The 23,251-nt window shown below is 47.4% G+C and overlaps 1 protein-coding gene across 2 annotated transcripts in view; it reads left to right on the top strand.

Annotated features, from left to right (window-relative positions):
• Positions 1-7,596: 7,596 nt before the first annotated feature.
• Positions 7,597-23,251, top strand: part of MYL3 (myosin light chain 3) — a 39,299-nt gene continuing 23,644 nt past the window's right edge. The window contains exons 1-2 of one of the 2 annotated variants that reach the window (XM_082192656.1): positions 7,597-7,879; positions 22,140-22,167. In XM_082192656.1, coding sequence (XP_082048782.1) covers positions 7,748-7,879; positions 22,140-22,167 — 160 coding nt within the window. In that variant the 5' untranslated portion in view covers positions 7,597-7,747. The remainder of the gene's footprint in view (positions 7,880-22,139; positions 22,168-23,251) is intronic. The other variant, XM_082192657.1, reaches the window with a different exon arrangement.

Genomic DNA, 23,251 nt, shown 5'->3' with positions numbered 1-23,251 from the left:
GCTCCATCTGACATCAAATATTTTTTCAACCAATTAGATGTTGTCTACCCCAAATATCTTGAGAGAGCTGTGGAATAGGTGAATGCATTTTTTTATGTTTTCAATAAAATCCCACCAAATTGAGACATAAGAGGTTGCCTTTGTTTTTCCTTTTTTTAAAAAAATGAGTGCGTCAGGTAAGGCTTTCATGTGATGCCTCTAGCATTGCTTTGCCCCTGTTCCCTGGGGAGAAGGGATTGGTTGCTAAACCACTCTGAGAATTGTCGCTCTGCCAGGGGAATAGGAGATCTCCTAACCACGCTCAGTGCCCTTTATAAACTACAGTTCCCAGGATTCCTTTGGGTGAACTCATGGTGATTTAAAGAGGTCTAACTGAGCTTTAAATGTCCTCTTCGGCGATCGCTCGTAGCCGAGTAAGATCGTCTTCCATAAACACGGTTTTAACAATGAGTCCGTAAGTGACTGTGGAGACCAATTCTGGATCCACACGTCCTTCCACAGTGGGGACACTGGTTTCTGGGTGGGAGTTGATCACGGTGTGGATTTGTCAAGCGTGCCTTCCTCTTAGCACGTTTCTCCCTTGCGTCCTGAGTTCGAGTGTCTTCAAAGCCCACGGCACCTTTGGTAAAGGTTGTTCTCCAACTGGAGCGCTCGCAGGCCAGTGTTTCCCAGTTGTCATTATTTATAATACATTTTTAAAGATTTGCCTTGAGAGAGTCTTTGAACCTCTTTTGTTGACCACCAGCATTACGCTTTCCATTTTTAAGTTCGGAGTAGAGTTGTTGCTTTGGAAGACGATCATCAGGCATCCGCACAACATGACCAGTCCAACGAAGTTGATATTGAAGAATCATTGCTTCAACACTGGTGATCTTTGTTTCTGCCAGTACCCTGATATTAGTTCGCCTGTCCTCCCAAGTGATGTGTAAAATTTTTCGGAGACACCTTTGATGGAATCTTTTGAGGAGTTGGAGATGGCGTTTATAAGTGGTTCGTGTTTCACATACATACAGCAAGGTTGGTAGTACAATAACTTTGTAAACAAGCATTTTGATTTCCCTGTGAATGTCCCGGTCCTCAAACACTCTGCGCTTCAATTGGAGAAAGCTGTATGATGCTGATCAGACCTAGGAGAGTCCCTGGCTCAGACCTCACTTTCTTAGCCTCCTCAAAATGCCAGCAGCTCCCCTCCTAAAAATAAAAATTTTCTTATCACTTCTCAGAGATCGCAGGGACCATTTTCCATCTGGAATAGGGGACTCCACATATTTTGAAGGGGGAACACGCACACTCCCGCTTGGATGGATGTACAGATTTCACCGTGGATTTTCAACACTTTAAATGGGACGGCAGAATCCGGAGAGGGTGTTTCTCCATTTTGAGATGAGCCTTTGAGGCAGTGGTTAGCCACACGGTTAACCCCAGATCATCAGACTTTAGGAAGGTTTTGTGCTGTTCCCTGGAGCGAGACACCGCTGGCTTCGCTCCATATTCCCTCGCTGAGCCGGTGGGCAGGAGCAGACCGTCTGCGCAGGCAAAACTTCACCTCCCAAGTATTGTTCTAAGCTCTCGCCGGGGTGTTGCGTTTCAGTGCTCGAAAGCCAGATCGGATTTCCCCGCCGAATTCCGCCAAATGCGAAAAGGGAGGTTTTATTTTTGGGAAGTGGCTTTACTGTGTACGCATGACATCACGGGGCAAGATTCTGGCTCGGGGTGCCAAGCTCTGGTGGAAAGTTGCACTTTAAAACGGAATGCAACGTGCCTGCAGGCCGCTAGCCTTAACAAAAGAATCTGTTCACTGTTTGCTTGGACTACTGCAATGCATTCTATGTGGGACTACCTTTGAAGGTGACCCGGAAACTACAACTAATCCAGAATGCGGCAGATAGACTGGTGACTGGGAGTGGCCGCCAAGACCACATAACACCGGTCTTGAAAGACCTACATTGACTCCCAGTACGTTTCCGAGCACAATTCAAAGTGTTGGTGCTGACCTTTAAAGCCCTAAACGGCCTCAGTCCAGTAGACCTGAAGGAGCGTCTCCACCCCCATCATTCTGCCCAGACACTGAGGTCCAGCGCTGAGGGCCTTCTGGCGGTTCCCTCATTGCGAGAAGTGAAGTTACAGGGAACCAGGCAGAGGGCCTTCTCGGTAGTGGCGCCCGCCCTGTGGAACGCCCTCCCACCAGATGTCAAAGAGAAGAACAACTACCAGGCTTTTAGAAGACATCTGAAGGCAGCCCTGTTCAGGGAAGCTTTTAATGTTTGATGCATTATTGTATTTTAATATTTTGTTGGAAGCCGCCCAAAGTGGCTGGGGAAACCCAGCCAGATGGGTGGGGTATAAATAATAAATTGTTGTTGTTATTGTTGTTGTAATGAAACACTATGGCAAGGCTCACCCAGGGATGCAGTCAAGCTAGGAGCTGCAAGGAGCTCAGAAGAGAACTTCCATAGCCAGAGGAACTCTACCTCTGAGTGAGAGATACCAGATACCTTCCAAGTGTCCTGATTTTCCAGGGACAGTCCTGGAATTACAGAAGCCATCCTTGTATCTGACTCCATCCCGGAAGGTTCCACTTTTGGATGTCCTTATTTTCACTGGGAGATTTTACTTTCTTGGGCTCCATGATCAGTGCAGATGGTGACAGCAGTCACAAAATTAAAAGACGCCTGCTTCTTGGGAGAAAGGCGATGGCAAATCTAGACAACATCTTAAAAAGCAGAGACATCACCTTACCAACAAAGGTCCGTATACTAAAAGCCATGGTTTTCCCAGTAGTGATGTATGGAAGTGAGAGCTGGACCATAATGAAGGCTGATCGCCGAAGAATTGATGCTTTTGAATTATGGTGCTGGAGGAGACTCTTGAGAGTCCCATGGACTGCAAGAAGATCAAACCTCTCCATTCTGAAGGAAATCAGCCCTGAGTGGTCACTGGAAGCACAGATCGTGAAGCTGAGGCTCCAATACTTTGGCCACCTCATGAGAAGAGAAGACTCTCTGGAAAAGACCCTGATGTTGGGAAAGATGGAGGGCACAAGGAAAAGGGGAAGACAGAGAATGAGATGGTTGGATGGTGTTCTTGAAGCTACCAGCATGAGTTGGACCAAACTGCGGGAGGCAGTGGAGGACAGAAGTGCCTGGCGTGCTCTGGTCCATGGGGTCACGAAGAGTCGGACACGACTAAACGACTAAACAACAACAACATTTTCACTGGAGAAACGTTGGAGGAGATAGAATAGGATGTCGCCCCGTCTCATCAAGAGAAATGGAGGGGTTTGGTAATAGGACGTCCCTGTTTCCACTTAAGAAATGTTGGAGGGGATGAGATACCAGAGGTAGCTGCCTAATGGTTAAGAGTGTAGGGAGACCAGGGTTCGAATCCCCATGGCCATGAGTCTCACTGGGTGACCTTGGGCCATGGCCACCGTCTCTTAGTGTCACCTTCCTCGCAAGGTTGTTGTGAGGATGAAATGGCAAGGAGGAGAACCATGTATGCCAGCTTGAGCTTCTTGGGAGAAGAAAATGGTATATAAATGTAAGACCTAAATAAATAATTTGGAAGTTTGTCAAGGACATCAAGCTAGCTACTCTTGGACACAGGCCTGAAATCCAGAAGGCTCCTTTTTATATATATTGCTGTAGGTTTGGGGTCAGTCTGGATGATGCCTGGAGTCCCCTCCAATTCCCGGGGTCCTTTACCCAGTGTCAGGGAACTGACATCGGAGCTAGAGGCGAAGGGAAGGCACTCAAATGATGCTGGAGAAGGGCCCAGCAGGGAGAGAGGCAGCTCCGCAGATGGGGAAGCAAATCAGCGCAACACCAGGGATATAGAGGGGCTGATGGGGGAATCGGCGAGAGGGCTCCAGGACTCTTCACCGGACACCAGCGGGGAGAGCACGGGTCCTCCGCTACCCAGGCCCACCCTGCGCAGAAGACTTCCGCGCAGAGAGAGGAGGAGGAGACTGGGTGTCAAACAACTTTTATGTTGGAAAAGATTTAAGAAACGCCCACTGACGGATTCTGCCAGCGACTGAGGCAGCCACGAAGTGAAGGGCTGTCCAGACAGAAAGGTTTAACAAGGCAACATAACCAGGAGAGGCGGCAACTTACGCACGAGCAACCCCATACCCATTACACCCAGTGAGAAACTAAACAGAGGATTCTGTTGCTGAGCTTGTCAGACAAGATTCTTTGCAAGGCAGCAACCTCAGATGGTCTCAAGAATAATCCAGGTTGCTTATTCTAAATGGGGTTGGATAAATATATGTATCTGATAAATACACCGTTCCATTACTTGGCTGCAATTGGGGGCCTGATCCAGTGCTTCAGAGTGCGGGATGTGAAACACAAGAGCAGTCAAGTACAACATTCCTAGAGTGAACATGTTTACGCATGGGGAGGAAGGTTTGTCCAGCCAGCAGGTAAACTTCCTGTTTCCTTCTGGGCTGGGACAGACTTCCTCTGTGACTAGAGGTGGGTGTGGCCTCACCTGTGCAGGTAACAACAAAAACACAGGGCAGGGCAGCCATCTCTCTCTCTGTGACTACATGCATCGAAGAAGCAACATCTGCTTAGCCAAAGATGCTCTCTTCCAAGAGAGGACAAAGGGACTGTCTCCTTATGAGATAGGTGTATGTTACTTTTCTAAGCTAAATCTGCCTTCTGGGATCCAATTGTGAACAGAATGATGTGTGAGTAAACCTTTTTATACTTTTATAGAAGACTGTGTCGTGTCTTATCTTTTAGGAGGGAATAAGGGGAAAATACCAGAACAGTTATTATAGAGGCTTTAGCGAACCTGAGCTAACGCATCCACTGTGAGTTTAAAAAGGGGAATGTTACTCTGCTAAATTGTGAACTTGTTTACCCAAGTTGGAAAGGCTATAATCAAAGAATATATCCTCTCCTGCATCCCTGAACATTCCCACACAATTCCAATTGACCCAGGATGATCTGGGGCTGACCTCACCTGGGTCTGGTTCCCAGACTGATTTGCGGGCACTGAATAGTCTTTAATTAGGAATTGAATTCTTAACGAAACATGCGGTCAGGAAGGGGGTGAAGGAGTCACAACCGGCCGGCTACCTGTCTGTCTCCTTCCTCCCCGATCGCCTTGCCACCAGACTGCCCCCCACCTTTTCAGAGCCCCAAAGTGGACCCAAACCACCCTGGGGAAATCCTGGGCTACCTGAATCAGCCTGACTGAGTTTGGGATCTGTGATTTGGCCACAGCTCCAGTCATTGAAGGCTTGCCATGTGTCCTCTATTTCCAGGACATGTCCTCTTTTTTCAGGGCTAAATTTCTGTCCAAGTGGATTTTTAAAAGTTGCCAAACTGGCTAAACTTTCTGGATGCGACATAGACATAACTGGTGGTTGAAGACTTGCTTTCCTTTTCTCTTCTACTGCCGCCCTCAGCAATATATCACAGCTTCTATATAGTTGGGGCATTTAGAATGAGAGCGTCCTTTTTGCTCTTCAAAATATGGCAACCCTACATTACAAGAACTTTGCAACGGAGGACTAGTGCCCGAGCTTGCTTTTCTTTTCTTCCCTCCAGACGCCTTTTCCTTTTGTGCCATGTCTTTTAGACAGGTGATCCCGAACACAAAGACTGCCTCATCGCTGGCATTTGTAAGCTGCTCTGCCAACCAGGGAGCAGGATATAAATAGCTGTCAGTCACAGCCAACTTATTTATATATGTACATTTCCCAGAGATTTGCAGTCTGTGAAGCACGCCGGGCCTCAGTAGAACAATGCTGTCCACATAAGGCAGAATTAAAAGGACAGTAGTGTTGCGGCTCTAACATTTAAAAGTTTAAAATATGTTAAGGTGGGGATTTGAAGAGGAGGTGAGGGGGTGAGCTAGAGGAGAGGGAAAGGGGAAAAGCAGATCTTAAATCTCAGGGGTTCCAGTGAAAAGAAAAGTCAGAGGATATCTCAGGCTAAATGTCCGCTGTCCATCCCTGCCCTGCTGGAATCTGAGACTCTCGCTCGAGTCTGAAGAATATACTGTGCAGCAGAGGATCGCCGAGGCTTTGCCAAACATTTCTGCCTCTCAAGCACCTAGCTGTCCGAAGGAAAGCAACAAACATCATGCAACAGGCATTGCTTGCTTGTCTCCAAACTGGAAAGTCCCAAACAATGCAACATTTCTTCATAGGGAAGTCAACTTGAGTCGCATGTTTTAGAGGTGATTCAAATGGAAGTTGCCCTGATTTAATGCTGCCCAGTACTTTCCCCCTAAAAATATGTTTAGGGGTACTCTCATTTTCCTACTCATATTGAAATACTGCCCCTCAATGAGGACAAACTTTGTAAAGGACCCCTGGACGGTTAAGTCGAGTCAAAGGCGATTATGGGGTTGCGGCACTCATCTTGTTTTCATGCTGAGGGAGCCAGCGTTCGTCCACAGACAGCTTTCCGGGTCATTTGGCTAGCCACTTCTGGCGCAATGGGACCCCGTGACGGAAACCAGAGGGCTTGGAAACGCTGTTTACCTTCCTGCCAGAGTGGTACCTATTTATCTGCTTGCACTGGTGTGCTTTCGAACAGCTAGATTTGCAGGAGTTGGGACTGAGCAATGGGAGATTACTCTGTCGCGGGGATTCGAACCGCTGAAATTCCGATGGGCAAGCCCAAGAGGCTCAGTGGTTTAGACCACATCCCTTTCCCCCCAAAATTGTTTAGGGGTATGTGTACCCCTGCGTCCCCCCAGGAAAAGTCCTGTCTGACTTTTAGAAGACATCTGAAGGCAGTGCTGTACAGTGGTACCTCGGGTTAAGTACTTAATTCATTCCGGAGGTCCGTTCTTAACCTGAAACTGTTCTTAACCTGAAGCACCACTTTAGCTAATGGGGCCTCCCGCCGCCACCACACAATTTCTGTTCTCATCCTGAAGCAAAGTTCCTAACCTGAAGCACTATTTCTGGGTTAGCGGAGTCTGTAACCTGAAGCGTATGTAACAGGTACCACTGTATAGGGAAGTTTTTAATGTTTGATGTCTTATTGGGTTTTAATTTGTTGGAAACCACCCAGAGTGTCCGGAGAAACCCAGTCAGATGGGTGGCATAATAATAATAATAATAATAATAATAATAATAATAATAGCTGCAGGGGTTGGACTAGAAGACTCCCTTTCAACTCTACAATTCTATGAAACCCAACTGCAACCTGCCACCTTTGATCACTCCTCGCCGGTTAATTTCCTCCAAACCGATTCATTCCGGACATCTTTGCGATGAAACCAGCTCCAGCCTCCCTCCTTTTTCCCTCGGATGCAAATGTTGAGCTTGGAGTGCCATTGGGGAACAGCCGTCCTCTCTGCACCTCAGGGGATGAAATCGATACAGCTGGCCACGTTCCTGCCCCCCCCCCACCTCGTCCCAAGATGGGCTGTTCTGACCTCTCTCTCCAGGCTCTGTATCTGATACCCTCCAACCATCATTCCATTTCAACGCTAATTCAGAACAATGCCCTAAGCGGACGCTCCAAAATAGCCGGGCCAGATATCTTCTCCTTTTATAGGAATGGCCCTATTGTGAGACATGGTATGTGTGGCTGGGGAGGGGGCGATGGCTGAGGTGGGGGGTTTGATTTGGAAGCCAAGTGACACGGCGTGTGACACCCAAGGACCAGGAGGTGGATAAAGGCCTCTGCCAGGAGGGACATCCTCCGCTCTGTTGGATCACCTTCCCGAGCGGCCAGCCTCTCCTCCTTCATCCCAGTGAAGAACCACCGCCATGGCCCCCAAGAAACCAGAACCCAAGAAAGCAGAACCTAAGAAAGAGGAGCCCAAGGCAGCCCCTAAACCAGCACCCCCACCCGAGCCAGAAGTCCGCAAGGAAGTGGAGTTTAACCCGGCAAACATCAAAGTAAGTGTCTTTTTTGACATCCTTAAATTGTGCATTAACAGGGTAAGGGAGGACTGTTCCCTTCTTGGGTACTGGGTGAAGTTTCTTCTTTCTCCTCCTCCTCCTCCTCCTCCTCCTCCTCCTCCTCCTCCTCCTCCTCCTCTTCCTGACAGTAAGAGCTGTTTGACAGTGGAATTTGCTGCCAAGAAGTGTGGTGGAGTCTCCTTCTTTGGAGGTCTTTAAGCAGAGGCTTGACAACCATATGTCAGGAGTGCTCTGATGGTGTTTCCTGCTTGGCAGGGGGTTGGACTCAATGGCCCTTGTGGTCTCTTCCAACTCTATGATTCCTTCCTCCTCTTCTTCTCCTTCTTCCTCCTCCTCTCCTTCTCCTTCTCCTTCTCCTTCTCCTTCTCCTTCCTCTTCCTCCTTCCTCTTCTCCTTCTCCTCCTCCCTTCTCCTCCTCTTCTTCTCCTTCTTCTTCTCCTTCCTCCTTCCTCCTTCCCCTTTTCCTTCCTTCTCCTCTTCTTCCGCCTCCTCCTCCTTCTTCGCTACAAGGTGATTGACACAAAAACAAGTACGATAGCTTTGAAAGCACCACAAGTAAATCAACTGGAACTAAGGACAGTGTTGTGAGTTTTTTTTGGGGGGGGGGTCAGTTTGGATGATGCCCTGAGTCCCTTCCAAGTCTTGGGTTCCTGTGCCCAGCGAGAATTGGAATCTAAACGGTTGCCGAACTGCTCAGACAAGTTTATTTGTAAGACGAGGAGCTCACCCGGTCACTTTTAAGTACCCTCGTTCACATCCCAAAATAATGACCTCAGTTGTATGAGCCACAGCTAAGGGGTGGTACTCCCCAGGCTAATGGGCGAAGCTCTCTCTGCTTCACCTAGCTACTAAATAGGAGAAACAGAGTTTTGGGTGTGAGCTGAGCTAGAGGCAGGCTGGAAGCTGGAGACACAGAGACCTGCTTGCTCTGTGCTGCATCCAAAGTTGTGACGAATGGAGAAGTGAGATCTGCTGGGGTGTTACTGCTGTGAGCCCCTTTATCCTATGCCCAGATTGCAGATGTTGTTGTTGTTTAGTTGTTTAGTTGTGTCCGACTCTTTGTGACCCCCTGGACCAGACAACGCCTGGCACTCCTGTCTTCCACTGCCTCCCGCAGTTTGGTCAGACTCATGCTGGTAGCTTCGAGAACACTGTCCAACCATCTCATCCTCCGTCGTCCCCCTCTCCTTGTGCCTTCCATCTTTCCCAACATCAGGGTCTTTTCCAGGGAGTCTTCTCTTCTCATGAGGTGGCCAAAGTCTTGGAGCCTCAGCTTCAGGATCTGTCCTTCCAGTGAGCGGTGTAAGTAAAACCATGTATCCCCACGGTCTCCACTGACTCTCATCTGAACCCTAAGCAAGCTTTGGATTCTTCCACCAACAATAGTTTTTAAGTTACAGATGGGTAGCCGTGTTGGTCTGCCATAGTCAAAATAAAAAAATTCCATAGTCAAAATAAAAAAATTCCTTCCTGTAGCACCTTAAAGACCAACTAAGTTAGTTCTTGGTATAAGCTTTCGTGTGCATGCACACTTCTGTATCTGAAGAAGTGTGCATGCACACGAAAGCTTATACCAAGAACTAACTTAGTTGGTCTTTAAGGTGCTACAGGAAGGAATAGTTTTTAAGACAATAGAGAATTAACGTCTGTTAATGTAGAGACCTTTTCACCCAGCTGGGAAACCTTTTACAAAAATAACAGAACCCTTTGATTTCGTTTTCCCTGCAAAGAACTGATAGTGGGCACTTGCCATATCCCAAGACAGATGCTGTTGCATAGAACGGGGCAGCCAAACCGAAAGCCTGCCCTGATATACTGGGTGTGCACATTTGATATTTTAGGGAAATACTCTCCTGTGGAATGCAGTGGCCTCCTTGGTATGCAAGGGAGAAGGACATATCTTAAGTAAGCAGGTCCTGAGCTATACAGTGGTGCCTTGGTTCTCAAACTTAATCCGTTCCAGAAGTCCATTCCAAAACCAAAGCGTTCCAAAACCAAGGTGCGCTTGGTTTACAAAGTAATGCGAAATGGATTAATCCATTTCAGACTTTTAAAAACAACCCCTAAAACAGCAATTTAGCATGAATTTTACTCTCTAATGAGACCATTGATCCATAAAATGAAAGCAATAATCAATGTACTGTTCAGTAAATTTACTCCAATTATCCTGGAATCTCCGATCGTCCCGAATCCTTCCTGTCAGTTTGGCTAGCTCCGCATAGTCTGTCATCTTCGACGTGCCACTCTGCAATGGTAGGAAATTCTTGAGATTTCCCGTTTTGGGCCAACAAGGTCCTTGCGGTGGAATGAATCTGGGTTTGTCTCCCCGAGGAATGCTGACATCTGGAGGATGTCCAGGGAATGATACCCAGCATCATGAATCATGTCTTGAGAGACCCAGTGTGGTGTAGTGGTTAAGAGTGGTGGACTCATAATCTGGTGAACCGGGTTCGCTTCCCCGCTCCTCCACATGCAGCTGCTGGGTGACCTTGGGCCAGTCACACTTCTTTGAAGTCTCTCAGCCTCACTCAACTCACAGAGTGTTTGTTGTAGGGGAGAAAGGGGAAAGAGATTGTTAGCCAATTTGTGACTCGTTGTGGGTTAAACCACAGAGTCTAGGACTTGCTGATCAGAAGGTCGGCGGTTTGGATCCCCATGACAGGGTGAGATCCCTTTGCTCGGTCCCTGCTCCTGCCAACCTAGCAGTTCGAAAGCATGTCAAAATGCAAGCAGATAAATAGGTACCGCTCTGGCAGGAAGGTAAACGGTGTTTCCATGCGCTGCTCTGGTTCGCCAGAAGCGGCTTAGTCCTGCTGGCCACATGACCCTGAAAAACTGTCTGCGGACAAACGCCGGGTCCCTCGGCTTATAGAGCGAGATGAGCGCCGCAACCCCAGAGTCATCTGTGACTGGACCTAACAGTCAGGGGTACCATCACCTTTTTTGGATGCAAGGGGTGCATAGAATTGCAACCAATTTTATGCACCGTCGGCTTGGGAATAAGTCCCACTGATCACGATGAAATTCGCAGGCGAGCAGATTGCTGCTTTGCAGTCCTGCTTTTTAAATAAATGTTTTCCTTTTCAGATAATACAGAACATGATGAAATCACAGTAAATTAAAGCTCCCTTTCAGTAGTTTCAAGCACTACTACAGGTTCCCCATAATATCTGTACTGCATTGTTTAGCTTGGCAGCAGCTGTACTTTGGAACTTCCCGCCTATTGCAATAAAGCACTTGCCTTTGCTAGACTGTTTTCAGGCACCTGCTAAAAGCATTCTTGTTTAGGAAAGCATTCCCAGCTGCTTAGGAAGTTGAAGTAATTGGCTCCCTCGGCCAATAAAGCGAGATGAGTGCTGCAAACCCAGAGTCAGCCACGACTTGACCTAATGGTCAGGGGTCCCTTTACCTTTACCTTAAGGGGAGTGAAAGGCGGGATATCAAGTCCAAACTCTTCTAGGTTAAGAAGGCTTGGCCCGTCTCAACTTGACAGCCCACATCTGCGGCTCCAAGCTTCTTGAGTTTGCACAGTGCTGGCGTGATCCTGGATGATGTCCGTACTTCGCTAGGCAGAGCAAATCCGGTGGGGTAGTTAGGAGGGGCAGTTTGCCCCGGGTGTCACCCTGACAGGGGGTGACAAAATGCTGAGCGGTACTCACCGTGGGGCCTGCAGCGCACACGAACCATGCGTCTCGGTGCCCGCAGGCTCCACGCTGTCCGTCTGCTGCCTCCCCACCCAGCTGTAGGGTGGCTGAGGCCTTGCGGCATGCCCCGTCCATATGGGCACTATGCTGTGCTGTCCCTATGGGCACCACACTCCCTGTCCCATCCCACCCCTATTGGCACCGAGTGCCCTGTTCCGTCCCACCCCTATGGGCACCGAGTGCCCTGTTTGTCCCTATGGGTGCCCTGCACCCAGCCCCTATGGGCGGTTCGCCCTGCCCTGGGCACGCCGTCCCAGGTTCTCAAGAGGCTTCTTGGAGAGCCAGTGTGGTGTAGTGGTTAAGAGCGGTAGACTCATAATCTGGTGAACCGGGTTCGCTTCCCCGCTCCTCCACATGCAGCTGCTGGGTGACCTTGGGCTAGTCACACTTCTCTGAAGTCTCTCGGCCCCACTCACCTCACAGAGTGTTTGTTGTGGGGGAGGAAGGGAAAGGAGAATGTTAGCCACTTTGAGACTCCTTAGGGTAGTGATAAAGTGGGATATCAAATCCAAACTCTTCTTCTTCTTCTTCTTCTTCTTCTTCTTCTTCTTCTTCTTCTTCTTCTTCTTCTTCTTCTTCCACCACTCAGAGAATGGAGTACAACACCCAGATAGGTTGATCAATGCAGCACATACCACATTTTTTGCTCCATAAGACGCACCTGACCATAAGATGCACCTAGTTTTTAGAGGGGGAAAACAAGAAGAAGAAAAAACATTCTGAATGAAACAGTGGATGTGTGGTTTTTTTGGTGCAGGCTGTAGCCATGGACATGCTATGTGATCTGATGGTGAATTTGGGGTGACCCAATGCAAAAATCCTGAGGATCCATGGGCTTTTACCTCCCCCCTCCCAGGCAGCCTCCTTTTTCACTAGCATCCTTTATCTCCCTCACCCGATTGCATAATAATAATAATAATAATAATAATAATAATAATAATAGTTTCCCCAGCCACTCTGGGAGGCTTCCAACAGAACCCTAAAATACAATAGTCTATTCAACATTAAAAGCTTCCCTAAACAGGGCTGCCTTCAAATGTCTTCTAAAAGTCTGGTACTTGTTGTTCTCTTTGACATCTGGTGGGAGGGCGTTCCACAGGGCGAGTGCCACCACCGAGAAGGCCCTCTGCCAGGTTCCCTGTAACTTGGCTTCTCGTAGCGAGGGAACCGCCAGAAGGCTCTCAGCGCTGGACCTCAGTGTCTAGGCTGAACAATGGGGGTGGAGACGCTCCTTCAGGTATACAGGACTGAAGCCGTTTAGGGCTTTAAAGGTAGAATCATAGAATCATAGAATCATAGAGTTGGAAGAGACCACAAGGGCCATCGAGTCCAACCCCCTGCCAAGCAGGAAACACCATCAGAGCACTCCTGACATATGGTTGTCAAGCCTCTGCTTAAAGACCTCCAAAGTAGGAGACTCCACCACACTCCTTGGCAGCAAATTCCACTGTCGAACAGCTCTTACTGTCAGGAAGTTCTTCCTAATGTTTAGGTGGAATCTTCTTTCTTGTAGTTTGGATCCATTGCTCCGTGTCCGCTTCTCTGGAGCAGCAGAAAACAACCTTTCTCCCTCCTCTATGTGACATCCTTTTATATATTTGAACATGGCTATCATATCACCCCTTAACCTCCTCTTCTCCAGGCTAAACATGCCCAGCTCCCTTAGCCGTTCCTCATAAGGCATCGTTTCCAGGCCTTTGACCATTTTGGTTGCCCTCCTCTGGACACGTTCCAGTTTGTCAGTGTCCTTCTTGAACTGTGGTGCCCAGAACTGGACACAGTACTCCAGGTGAGGTCTGACCAGAGCAGAATACAGTGGCACTATTACTTCCCTTGATCTAGATGCTATACTCCTATTGATGCATCCCAGAATTGCATTGGCTTTTTTAGCTGCCGCGTCACACTGTTGGCTCATGTCAAGTTTGTGGTCAACCAAGACTCCTAGATCCTTTTCACATGTACTGCTCTCAAGCCAGGTGTCCCCCATCTTGTATTTGTGCCTCTCATTTTTTTTGCCCAAGTGCAATACTTTACATTTCTCCCTGTTAAAATTCATCTTGTTTGTTTTGGCCCAGTTCTCTAATTTGTCAAGGTCGTTTTGAAGTGTGATCCTGTCCTCTGGGGTGTTAGCCACCCCTCCCAGTTTGGTGTCATCTGCAAATTTGATCAGGATGCCCTTGAGTCCATCATCCAAGTCGTTGATAAAGATGTTGAATAAGACCGGGCCCAAGACAGAACCCTGTGGCACCAACACTTTGAATTGTGCTCAGAAACGTACTGGGAGTCAATGTCGGTCTTTCAAGACCGGTGTTATACGGTCTTGGTGGCCACTCTGATCAGCTGCTTCCCTTCAACAAGCCCTTCCATCTTGTTTGCCTTAGTGTATTTTCCTTGGCTGGAGCAGTTTTTTGCTCCTCCTTTTCTTCTAATTTCTCTCCTCATTGCTTTAGTCTTCCTGTCTCCTCTCCTTGCAAGTTCACTGTCTTTACCTTCCCCCTCCCAGGCAACCTCCTTTATCTCTAGCGTGCCTTATCTCCCTTCCAATCGCTTGCCGATCAGTGGCTTGAGAGCATGATCTGCTTTTTGCCCCTGGGCAATTTGGCTCCAGGGACCATGCATTTGCTCCATAAGACGCAGACATCTCCCCTTACTTTTTAGGAGGAAAAAAGTGCGTCTTATGGAGTGAAAAATATGGTAGTTAAACAGTGGAACTCCCTCCCACAGGAGACAATGATGGCCACCCACTTAGATGGCTTTAAAAGAAGATGAGACCAATTCATGCAGATGATGATTATGGATGTCTCCTACTTGTGATGGCTCTGCTCTGCTTCCACAGCTGGAGGCAGCAATACTTGTGAAGGTCAGTTGCTGGAAAGCATAGGAGAGGAGATGTGGTCTTGTGTTCGAATCCTGATTGAGGGTTTCTTCAGCGTGGCTGGTGTAAGAGCAGGGTGCTGGGCAAGACAGGCCTTTGGCCTCATCCGGCAGAGTTCTACCTATGTTCTTATATGCTCCTTTCCTTAACATTAAGGATCTCAAGCCTGTAAAAGGGTAAAAGAGTATTGGGAAATGATTTATAATGAATTGAAAAAAATGTTTAATAGCATCTTCCCCCCCCCAAACCAAACAAACCCACCCACCCACCCAGAGTCCTTTCTGTTGAGGATAATTCAGATGGAAATTCCCAGGAAATTCCTATCAGTGACCCCAGGGGAGTTCCTAGTTGATGTGCATCAGCCGGACTCCCCCTACTGGTGGTTAACCCTTCCCGGACTTCAAGCGTACGGGCTGGAGTCGGATATAGTCGGTTAGGACCAATGCCTAAGCCAATACCGCTCTTCACCTGCAACCAATAAAGTTGTGGCCTTATATAGCCCATTAACCTTAACAATTGTGTCATGTGTCTTTATTTCCACTGGGAGAGGGCGGGAACTCACCACGCAATTGCCAACCCGCTGACATAGTGGAGGCAAATGGTTGTGGATTTCTCTCTCTACATACATTTTGAGCCATTTTGGCTGCGTCGGGTGTTACTGAATAGCAGGAATTGCTGGTAGGGAGAGTTGGTCCTGTGTTCAAATCCTGCTTGCAGGTTTCACACAGGCATCTGGACGGCCAATGGGAGACCAGGATGCTGGGACGCCATTAGGGTGTGTCATTTTCCGGGGTGAACATTTGCAAATTTCTTCAGCGAGCGGTCTTTTAAATATGATTTGGGGTGTGAGGAATTGGCTATTATTATTGCGACTGCACAACGTTTATCTCTGTAAGTCTGCCTTTGATGAAAGACGGCTTTGATGAAAAACTAAAGAATTTTAATTTTACCTTCCGAAAATGTCAGGTAATGATAAATATCTCTCTCTCTCTCTCTCTCTCTCTCTCTCTCTCTCTCTCTCTCTCTCCTCTCTCTCTCTCTCTCTCTCTCTCTCTCTCACACACACACAATCTGCAAGTACTTAGAAATCACTTTGAATGGTTTCTATGCCATTTCACACCCATTTTGCTTACCAAGCAAAACTAAAGGATATTAATTTAAGCAAAATATCTCTTGGATTCCCAAGTCGTGTGCCAACATTTTAGCACCCCTCATTTTGGGAATATGAAAGTTGGAAATTCAATGTGCCCTAATGGGCTCTTGGCCTCATCCTGCAGGTCCCTTTAACGTTCTCGCAGTAAAAAGGATCGTCTGTATTCTGTGCTTCTAAATTTGATGAGAAAGAAAATATTAAAGACGGCCATTTCCTGCCCACAAAGAACAGCAACGGTGGTTTGTTTACACGGTTAAGTCATCTCAGACTTTTAAGAACAACGCCCCGTTCCTTTGGGGACCTCAGCGAGGGACGGTTGTGAAGTTTGCCGCTTTCTTACATTATTTTGAAAAAATGCTGCGTACAGTGATTCAAACTAATACAGAGTTGAGTCGTCCCGTGGTAGTGCAACAAACAAATAAAGCCATAATATGGGATAATGCACACAGTGACTTGCGATCTCGATCACACGCAGTCTGTAGTCCGCTGGCAGTAGGAGTACAATACGGGTATGTCTTTAAGTTAACATCTTACATTAAAAATCTGACAGTACCAAACTATCGAAGGCTTTTCACCAAAGCCAGACTAAATGTCTTTCCTTCTGCAGTGTTGGATGGCAGGTTGAGAGGAGTTTCCTACCAGGACAGACTTTGCCCGTGTGCTCAAGACATCGATTCCATAAAACATATTTTGCTGCACTGTGTGAAATACGAGCAATCCAGGGCTGAACTGATACTACCCTTGCTGGTACCTTTCCCGGGAAAATCAGAGGCTCACTATGTCAGGTTCCTACTGGAAGACTGGACAATTGCTAGAACATTAGCAGTGGCAAAGTTTTTATCGGTAATTGCAAGAACAAATGATCCCTATATTCTAAACAAAATGCTTGTTTAACCTGGAGGTAGGCTGTATGAATTGGGTATTGCTTTGTAATGATTTGTTGGCTCTCTGGACCGTAATAAAGATTGATGATGATGAAATAAAGCCATAATAAGTGAGATGTTTCGGGCTTTTCACCTGCGTTCTATCTCTCGCTTTTATTTCATGCGATGAGCACAGTCTGTTCTTTGCCTGGGCTTGAGAAGGGCAGAGGTAGCAGGAACGGGGATGATCCGTCAGGCTTTTAATAGCCGGACAACTGCGCCTGCCTCCTCTCCCATTTACCTGGCTCCTGTTGAGCTCACCCTTTGTCACCGTCCAAAATAGAATCACTTGTTTGTGAATGTAAAAGGAAGGCGGAGAGTAAGCGGCGGGCATGCTTTTTCCTGGCTCAATTCCCATCGCCTTTTGCAGCTGTCTGGCTAAGGAAAGGACGGCAGAGAGAAGCTCTTCTTCCGCGGCTGCATCTCCCTGCTAGGAAAGGTTTTTCGCCTGCAAGGGTGGTGTTTTAGCCCTCAAGGGCATATTCACATAGGGCTAGGAGAGACCCCCTGCCTGAACCCTGGAGGGCTGCAGGCAATATTGAGCTAGATTGCTGTTGTTGTTTAGTCGTTTAGTCGTGTTTTTAATTTTCTGTTGTGAGCTGCCCAGAGTGGCTGGGGAAACCCAGCCAGATAAATGGGGTGTTGTTTAGTCATTTAGTCGTGTCCGACTCTTCGTGACCCCCTGGACCAGAGCACACCAGGCACTCCTGTCTTCCACTGCCTCCCACAGTTTGGTCAGACTCATGTTTGTAGCTTCGAGAACACTGTCCAACCATCTCGTCCTCTGTCGTCCCCTTCTCCTTGTGCCCTCCATCTTTCCCAACATCAGGGTCTTTCCCAGGGAGTCTTCTCTTCTCATGAGGTGGCCAAAGTATTGGAGCCTCAGCTTCACGATCTATCCTTTCAGTGAGCACTCAGGGCTGGTTTCCTTCAGAATGGAGAGGTTGGATCTTCTTGCAGTCCATGGGACTCTTAAGAGTCTCCTCCAGCACCAGAATTCAAAAGCATCAATTCTTCGGTGGTCAGCCTTCTTTATGGTCCAGCTCTCACTTCCACACATCACTACAGTGGTACCTCGGGCAACAGACCCTTCAGGTGCTTCATGTTAAAGACTCCGCTAACCCAGAAATAGTACCTCGGGTTAAGAACTTTGCTTCAGGATGAGAACAGAAATCACACAGTGGCACAGTGGGAGAAGGGGCTCCATTTCTCCTCCCGCTTTGCTGAAGGGGTGCTGCGCAGAGAGGGGAAGCTGCGCAGCGCCTCTCCAGTGAAGAGAAGTCAGAACAGCAAGAGGGATCACTACGCAGCGTTCCTCCCATTGCCCTGAAGAGGCTTCGCGTGGCTATCCCTGAATCCAGAAGAGGGATCGGTGCGCACCGATCCCTCTCGCTGTTCTGGCTTCTGGGATAGCTGTGCAGCCTGCATTCGCTCCATAAGACGCACACACATTTTCCCTTACTTTTTAAGAGGGGAAAAGTGCATCTTATAGAGCGAAAGATACGGTATGTTGGAAGCTGCCCAGAGTGCCCAGTCAGGTGGGCGGGGTATAAATAGTAAAATTTTCATTATGGAATGGGACACCCCTATTTTCATCAGAGAAATGTGGAAGGGCATGGAATCTGAAATCATGTTTCTGAAGTCCATTAGCAGGGGGGACAGTCAGTCTGTGAAATGCTTTATATTTTTGGCTGTGGCACTTGCCAAAAGACCACGTCATTTCTCCGAAAAGTCTGCACCTCTCCTTTGCCAGTGCTTTGCACTAATTCCCGCCAGGCTGTGGAAGAGGATGGAGGCATGTTCTCAATCAAAGGATGGAGGCTTTGCATCAACTCAGTTTAGGAGTCAAAGAACAAGACAGACAACCACACGCTCAAGGTGCCAGTCCTCATTAGACTCCCAAAAACATGTTGCAATAGAACCAGGAACATTTGGGAATACCAAGGTCCCATTCTCTTCGCTTGGTGTTGTGCCAGGAAATCGTCCTAGCAAAAGGAACTGCATTTCTCCTGATATATATATATATATATATATATATATATGCTTTCGTAGATTTTCACGGGTACAGGAATGCAGGTTTTGGTGTCTTCGGGTGTCTTCCCGTGTAAGAGTCGGGGTGTCTGTGCGACGTTTCGACGAGGTCTCACTCGTCATCTTCAGGCTGGTGCTTTCGGCTTCTTGTTACTGGAACAGAGCAGAATCTGGTGTTTGAGTTCCTATAAATACTGTTGAGGGGTGTGGTGTATAGCCTCCAACGTTCTGGGCAGAGAGGAAGTTCCTAGATTAGTGTGCCTCTTCTTCTTTTGTTCCTTAATTACTTGAGGGATATCTTGAGTGATTTCATGAGTGATATTCTGAATACCACTGGGTGGGTCATTAAGTGTAGATTAGTTGCTAAAGCTTTTGTGTCTTGACCTCTTGAGCTTGTGAAGAGTTTTTCTGAGAAGATGGCTGTGCTGCATTTAGTTGTGCTCTGGCTTGGCTTCGTGTATAGGGGCGAGCTGTGGTTTTGTGCCTTGTGCCAGCCAGATCTGTGTAGGGATTGCAGGGGGGTGCAGCATCCGGAGGTGCCACTATAGTTTGGCTACTGGATGGAGTCTGTAATATGTCTGTGGAGAGGGTCTGGGTTTGGGTCTGGTGTGGTTGATTGGTGACGGCGTTCTGTGTGCCTCTGGTTCTGGTGTCGGTTTTTGTGGGGAGGGCTAATTTCCAGATGTCTGGCAGGCGGGACGTGTCGTCACGCTTGTTCATGTTGTGAGGGTGTTTCTCTATCTCGATGGCTTCCATGATTATTCTCTTGTGGTGATGTTCCATGTTAAAGAGCAATTTGGAATCTGCAAAATTAATTTCGTGTCCTGTTTCTTTCATGTGTTGGAAAAGAGAGGAAGTTTTTTCTTCTTTTTTGACGACACCTTTGGCTCAGATATGTTGACGACACCTTTGTAATTTGGCCACACGGGAAAGAAAAACTAGATAGCTTCCTCACACATCTCAACAGCCTACACCCCAAAATACAATTCACTATGGAAATAGAAGACAACAACCAACTCCCCTTTCTTGACGTCCTAATCTACAAAAAACCTGATGGCTCCCTAGGACACACTATCTACCGGAAAAAAACACACACCAACCGCTACTTACATGCACAATCACAATCACACCACCACCCTGCACAAATAAACTCCGTAGCCAAGACTCTCATCTCCAGAACCAAACGCCTGGCTGACAAAGACCACTTGACAACTGAGTTACAGAATCTCTCAAATGTGTTAATCGCCAATGGATACCAGAAAAACAGGGTTACGAAGCTAATCCAAAAAGAAACACCCCCCAAAAACCAAGACACAGAAGAAAACAATGGCATGGCCCTCCTTCCTTATATCAAGGGCACTACAGACAAAATCAGCAAAATCCTCCATAAACACAATATCAAAACAGCCTTCTGCACCAACCAAAAAATAGCCAATATCCTCAGAAACCCAAAAGACAAAATCCAGCTAGAAAACCAAGGGGTCTATGAAATACCCTGCAAAGTCTGCCCAGCCACGTACATTGGACAAACAAACAGACGAATAAATGCACGTATCGCAGAACACAAGAATGCCGTCAAAAAAGAAGAAAAAACTTCCTCTCTTTTCCAACACATGAAAGAAACAGGACACGAAATTAATTTTGCAGATTCCAAATTGCTCTTTAACATGGAACATCACCACAAGAGAATAATCATGGAAGCCATCGAGATAGAGAAACACCCTCACAACATGAACAAGCGTGACGACACGTCCCGCCTGCCAGACATCTGGAAATTAGCCCTCCCCACAAAAACCGACACCAGAACCAGAGGCACACAGAACGCCGTCACCAATCAACCACACCAGACCCAAACCCAGACCCTCTCCACAGACATATTACAGACTCCATCCAGTAGCCAAACTATAGTGGCACCTCCGGATGCTGCACCCCCCTGCAATCCCTACACAGATCTGGCTGGCACAAGGCACAAAACCACAGCTCGCCCCTATACACGAAGCCAAGCCAGAGCACAACTAAATGCAGCACAGCCATCTTCTCAGAAAAACTCTTCACAAGCTCAAGAGGTCAAGACACAAAAGCTTTAGCAACTAATCTACACTTAATGACCCACCCAGTGGTATTCAGAATATCACTCATGAAATCACTCAAGATATCCCTCAAGTAATTAAGGAACAAAAGAAGAAGAGGCACACTAATCTAGGAACTTCCTCTCTGCCCAGAACGTTGGAGGCTATACACCACACCCCTCAACAGTATTTATAGGAACTCAAACACCAGATTCTGCTCTGTTCCAGTAACAAGAAGCCGAAAGCACCAGCCTGAAGATGACGAGTGAGACCTCGTCGAAACGTCGCACAGACACCCCGACTCTTACACGGGAAGACACCCGAAGACACCAAAACCTGCATTCCTATACCCGTGAAAATCTACGAAAGCATATATATATATATATATATATATATATATATATATATATATATATATAACCTGTTGCTTATTGTAAAATGAAATTAAAACTCCACCTCCCTAGGAAACCTGCTTCAACTGCTGAGACAAATAAATGTTACACAAGACCCCCAAAGCAAGATTTAAGGGTTTGAGGTCACACTTTACAGGGCCTCTGTTCCCTTTTAGGATAATGAGGCACAGCAGAGACTGTGGTGTCTTTATGAGACGAGGTTTTCTTTGTGTGTGTGCCTGGGCGTGCAAACATGCTGCCTTTGTGTCAGAATTGTGCCCTCATCTCCTTTTCCAATGTTGAGCTTTCTGCCTCCATCCACTGAGATAATGGAACAAGAAATTCGGAGCAGGAAAGGGGCATGGTTTGGGCCCTTCCACAGTTTATTTATATGCTAAAAAAAACCCACAGGTTACGAGGCATTCAAAAGGAAATATTGGTTTGATTGTAGCCCTGTTATGTACTGAGTTGAATAGGATCCAAAAGGCAGCAGTCTGATTGGTCCTAGATACAATAGGATCCAGAATGCAGCAGTTGATTGGTCCACAGGAGCCACCCAATCCAGCTCCAGGTGGAAGGGAATCCGCAACATGATTGGCCTACAGGAGAATCCCAGAAATAGCCAATCACGCGGGGCCCATTGTGTAAATAATGTATATAAAGCAGACATTTTGGGGGAACTTCCATTCCTCCTCACCACTATGAGCTCAATAAAGAGCATGAAATCCACTCTCGACTCTGAGGATATTTCAAGCCCCTTCATTTTAGTCCTGTGTGAGTGTCTGGAGGCGGTTGGAGGATGGATGGTGGCTGACCAATTAAGGTTGAATCCTGACAAGACAGAAGTATTGTTTTGGGAGGGCAGGGGGCAGGCGGGTATGGAAGACTCCTTGCTCCTGAGTGGGGTAACTGTGCCCCTGAAGGACCAGGTGCGCAGCCTGGGAGTCATTAATGCATAAGCAACACAGCACTCGTTTCAAGTAAGAGAAGCAAAATGAGCGCACCAAGAAGTGTCAGCCTTGTCAATGTCATGGGACATCAGGGAGAATCATCATAGTGAATAATATCTCTCTCTCTCTTTGCTTTCAGGTTGAATTCAGCAATGAACAGCTTGAAGGTTAGTAACTTTTCTGTCTTTCACGAATCCCCCTGTTCTCTGAAGCAGTGTTAACAGTTGTTTCATGGAGAGAGAGAGTGCATCATAAAATCATAGAGATATTTGCTCCATCCTCCATGAGGCAACCTTTGCGATATTTGAAGATGGCTCTCATATCTCCGCTCAGTCGCCTCTTCTCCAGGCTGAACATACCCAATTCCTTCAACTGTTCCTCATATGGCTTGGTTTCCAGACCCCTGATCATCTTGGTCGCCCTCCTCTGCACACCTTCCAGCTTGTCAACATCCTTCTTAAACTGAGGTGTCCAGAATTAGACACAGTTTTCCAGGTGTGGTCTGACCAAGGCAGAATAGAGTAGGACTATGACTTTCCTTGATCTGGATCTGGATCAGGGCCGGATTTAGGTTTGATGCGACCCTAAGCTACTGAAGGTAATGGGGCCCTTTATATATTCAGCTGTCCTTCGTCAACAACAAATTGTCACTGTTTTTTGTGTTGAATATATGCTATATGGTAATTTATGGACCTGATAGGTATCTCAAGCCATTTGCACATGTTGCCATGCAAAATGTAGGCACCCTATATATAGAAATGAGCAAACCAGTGATATTTTAGGGAGCAGGCTAGCAGACTTCCATCATAGGAGCCTCGATCATCTTGGTTGCATTTGAGTTTGCAAACCAGGAAAGCCCAAAGTGTTGGATCAGCACCCCACTCTCTCATGTGTTAAGCGCATTTGCCACATGCCAGACCACCCCTGTTCTGTACAACTTTCCTCCCCAGCGTTTGACAGCCCAAACAACAACCTCATCTGTTTCCATACGCTCTTTAGATTAAAATATTTTGGCTCCCCCCACCCCGCCCCTTTGCAAAATCTGGCATGGGTGTGTCGCAAGGATGCAGCGCCTCTCGAAAGACTCCTGTTTTCTTTCTCCTGCTTTCGGCTCGTTGCAAAGGCAGACTGTAGTGGATTGGAGTTACTCGTGCGTAAACTGTCCCCATTGGGGAGCTTAACGGCCTGGGTTAAACCGTCCTGACTGCACAGCCCATCTCAGCGTGGCTGCCTCAGTCGCTGGCAGAATCT

Source organism: Podarcis vaucheri (assembly GCF_965113315.1).
Source record: "Podarcis vaucheri genome assembly, chromosome: 12".
Lineage (NCBI taxonomy): Eukaryota > Metazoa > Chordata > Lepidosauria > Squamata > Lacertidae > Podarcis > Podarcis vaucheri.
The sequence above is the reverse complement of the archived record's forward strand: the minus strand, read 5'-3'. Positions and strand labels throughout refer to the sequence as shown.